This window comes from Acanthamoeba castellanii (genome assembly GCF_000313135.1).
Source record: "Acanthamoeba castellanii str. Neff unplaced genomic scaffold scf7180000084727, whole genome shotgun sequence".
Classification (NCBI taxonomy): Eukaryota; Discosea; order Longamoebia; family Acanthamoebidae; genus Acanthamoeba; species Acanthamoeba castellanii.
In genome coordinates, this window is record NW_004457358.1 from 7,075 (window position 1) to 8,361 (window position 1,287).

At 57.3% G+C, this 1,287-nt stretch overlaps 1 protein-coding gene across 1 annotated transcript; it reads left to right on the plus strand.

Moving 5' to 3' along the window:
• Nucleotides 1–1,100: 1,100 nt before the first annotated feature.
• On the plus strand, nt 1,101–1,241 carry ACA1_354810 (uncharacterized protein; the record flags this gene model as incomplete). Its single annotated transcript, XM_004336314.1, has 1 exon — nt 1,101–1,241. A coding segment is annotated over one exon (141 nt), but the record flags the coding sequence as incomplete, so codon positions are not given.
• Between the last annotated feature and the right edge of the window lie 46 nt (nt 1,242–1,287).

Genomic DNA, 1,287 nt, shown 5'->3' on the forward strand with positions numbered 1-1,287 from the left:
AGACGGTGCGAATAATAAGAAAACAAGAACACAAGGATGAATGGAAAAGAGAGATAATGTCCCGGATGATGGAGTAATTGGAGAGGATTTGATTTGGGGAAGGAAAGCAGCAGTACGTCGAGTAGGGGCTGGGGGAAGTCGCGTAGCGTGAGGCGAAGGCTGTTGTCAGCAAGGGCGAGCGTCACATCGCTCTTGCGAATGCCGCGCGGAACGGGGAACGAGACCCGCACCAGCGTCTCCGTTTGTGACCACCTCCACCCGCTGCCTCCTCCGACTCCTCCGGGACCGGGAGTCCTCCTCATCCTCTCTATCAAGATGAAAACAAGCTCTCACTCTCGTCTAATCTCGAGGATTCCTCGGCCGATCGAGTTCGTGAGCAACACGAGGCCAAGCCACCGTTTCCTGGGCTTTGGAAAATTTAAAAGAAAATGATATCAAAGGAATGCTTGGCATGCTCCTGATTTTTGTTTCAGCAGAAGAACACCTCTTCGTTTCTACGTGAGCCCTAAATAGGGTGGATACCTTTCGAGTTCTGGCAGTCGCGCCTTCGAGTAACGGTAACGGTAAAGAAGCAACAACGTGTTGTAACCGTACCACGCAAGTGAAGTGAAATCAACATCATTGTGATCACAAATTCAATCCGCTACTTGCATTTTTGCCAATCATCACATACCTCGCCTCCCAATGCGACAACGATCTTCCAGCACCCACAAAGGTACTCCCCTTCTGATGCCCCCATCCCTCCTCTTCATTTAAATCCATCTGCTCTCTCGACCGGCCCGCTTTACCTCCGTCGTTAGGTGAAATCATTTTTGGGGGCTCACGCACCCACGCACGCGACAGGGAAGGGCCGTGTGGAGGTGGCACAATGCATGGAGGCACAGAAGGTGTGGGAGGTCCGCGGCCTCGTCCTCTGGCGCCCGCTCCCGCCACCAGGCAAGTGCTCTCTGCTCTCTCTCCCTCTTCTGCTTGTGTGTTGGCGGCTTTGTTCACGTCCCTGCCTTGTGCGCGCGTGTGCGTGTGCGGTGGTGCGTGCGCTGCAGGGTGGTTTTCGTTGGGCGATTGGGCGGAGGAGGTTGAGGGCCGACCGAGCGACAACGATGTGTGTCTCGGCTGGCTGCCCGTCGTGCGCGAGGACGCGGCCACGACGACCACCACACAGGAGGGCGGCGGTGAGAAGGCGCTCTTCGGCACCGAGCTGCAGGAGCTGGCCCCACCGCGAGGGCCGGCCCGTGCCGGCGGTGATCAGCGACGCCATCTCCTACATCGAGCGGCACGGCCTGCAGG